Source organism: Arachis ipaensis, chromosome B01, assembly GCF_000816755.2.
Source record: "Arachis ipaensis cultivar K30076 chromosome B01, Araip1.1, whole genome shotgun sequence".
Taxonomy (NCBI): domain Eukaryota; kingdom Viridiplantae; phylum Streptophyta; class Magnoliopsida; order Fabales; family Fabaceae; genus Arachis; species Arachis ipaensis.
In genome coordinates, this window is record NC_029785.2 from 63734229 (window position 1) to 63736114 (window position 1886).

At 35.5% G+C, this 1886-nt stretch overlaps 1 protein-coding gene across 1 annotated transcript; it reads right to left on the minus strand.

Annotated features, from left to right (window-relative positions):
• LOC107607673 lies at positions 265-735 on the minus strand. Its single transcript, XM_016309602.1, has one exon. It carries the CDS (start codon positions 733-735, stop codon positions 265-267), a length of 471 nt encoding a protein of 156 aa, XP_016165088.1.

Genomic DNA, 1886 nt, shown 5'->3' on the forward strand with positions numbered 1-1886 from the left:
AAATAAAAATACATGTCCTACCAAGAATAAGCCAGAATTTGTAACTAACTACTCTCTTGCATAACAAGCAAAGACTTACTAAAGAAGAAGGACTAACACGTTATTTTAATTTATATCTTTTAAATAACATTTTCATCTTGCTTGGTAAAATCAAGGACATCTTCAAAATTAAATAAGGAAAATTGTCAGTATGCCAGAATTTCAAGTTGCAAATTGAGAGTGGTCTATATAATCTTAACTGTTCTAACAAAAGAAGAATGAAACTCATGTATCGTTTTCCTGTGGAATTTTGGCAGCATTAAACCGTCTAGAAGAAAAATGAGAGAACAGATTTCTGAGGCTATTCTTACTCTCCAGCTTTCGCCTCCGTTGGCTTTGAATCGAACCACATAAGTCATCAAAAGGGTTATTATCTAGATCCAACCCCGTTTCAATCCTTCTTGACACTGTCACAAGTTCATATGAATCCCAAAGTGACTGCTGAAAATTCCAGTAACAAGGTGAAGAAAAAGAAGAAGAACCTGTGTCCCTCATTACTTCTAGCTTGAACCTTGAAGGCTTCACTTTGAAGTTTCTTCTGCGTGCATCAAACTCACTCATAGGTTTAGAGCTTCCTGAGTGGCTGTACCAGGCTTGTGCCACTGCTTTCAATATTTCCAACTCTTTTTGTTCTTGTTTGTGGTGCTGGTGCTGTTGTTCTTCCTGATAAGGCTCTATCTTCTTCTTCTTCTTCATGGCTCCCACTATGGGCAGGAGAGAAAATCTTAGATTTCATAATGGTAATGAAGATGATGATGATGATGATGATGACGATGTCATGGCCATGTTACTAGCCATGAAATCTGAGCCTCACAAGTGAACAAATGGAGAGGGATAAACCGAGGCTGACNGTTATCCTATTTTTTGTGATTGTCAACATTAGTGGCAACTGGCAATTTGGCAAGTTTTACTGATGTGTATCCAACTTTCATTCCAACCAATGGTCCAAGGCACTAGTAGTATTAAATTAGGTCCAGTGTATATAACTGTATCTTCCAAAATTTTGAGAGAAAATTACATTCAACACATAGTTATCAGAACCGAACTGGTGATCGAACCGGTCAGGTTATTGGGTCACTGTGTTAGTGGTTCAACCGGTGGGTCATTGGTTGAATCGGTTAAACCGGTATATATATTTGTTTTATTATTATATTATTATAGGTAAAAATTCGCATACAGTTATTTTCATGTGAAGTTGATATTTAAGAACTGTTAGATGATTTGACAAGTTTGACTAGATATCATCTAAAGATTTTCAACTATCAACTTCATATGAAGACAACTGCATGTAACAAGTATTTATTGAAAAAATAAATTGTGATTAATAAATTTTTTTGTTTATATTTTTAATTTGTATATATTTAATAAAATTTATAGTTAAATAAAATATAATTGATTTAAAAATGAGTGGCTTTAAAATTAAAATAAATTGAATATAAATAAAATGAAAACTTGGTATATGTATTATAATATGTATATATACTAACAAGAAGTGTTTTAGTTTGGTGGTATAAACTTCCTCCTTACATCCTTGAACGATGGAGTTTGAACCTTGTGTTAGCCATTTTGGAGAATTTTTTAAAAATTCACAAGGCTTGACACTTGGCAACAATGGAGAGTATATGGAGTATGGTGTTCTTCCACAACGCTAGTGCGTCATAGGCTCTCCTTCAGACCCGACCGGTTCGGTTCGGTCCGGTTTTTACCGGATTTGACCGGTTTTCACCGATTCATATCGGATTTGACCGGTTCAGTATCTTAAGCGGTCAGAAGGTTGGACTGAATTAGTATTAGGTCCGGTTCACCGGTTTTTCAGTCAAACCGGCCGGTCCGGTCCGGTTTTGGTA

What these genes read in the sequence shown, in the direction of transcription:
- LOC107607673 (XM_016309602.1), bottom strand. Translation starts at nt 735, where the DNA reads ATGAAGAAGAAGAAGAAGATAGAGCCTTATCAGGAAGAACAACAGCAC.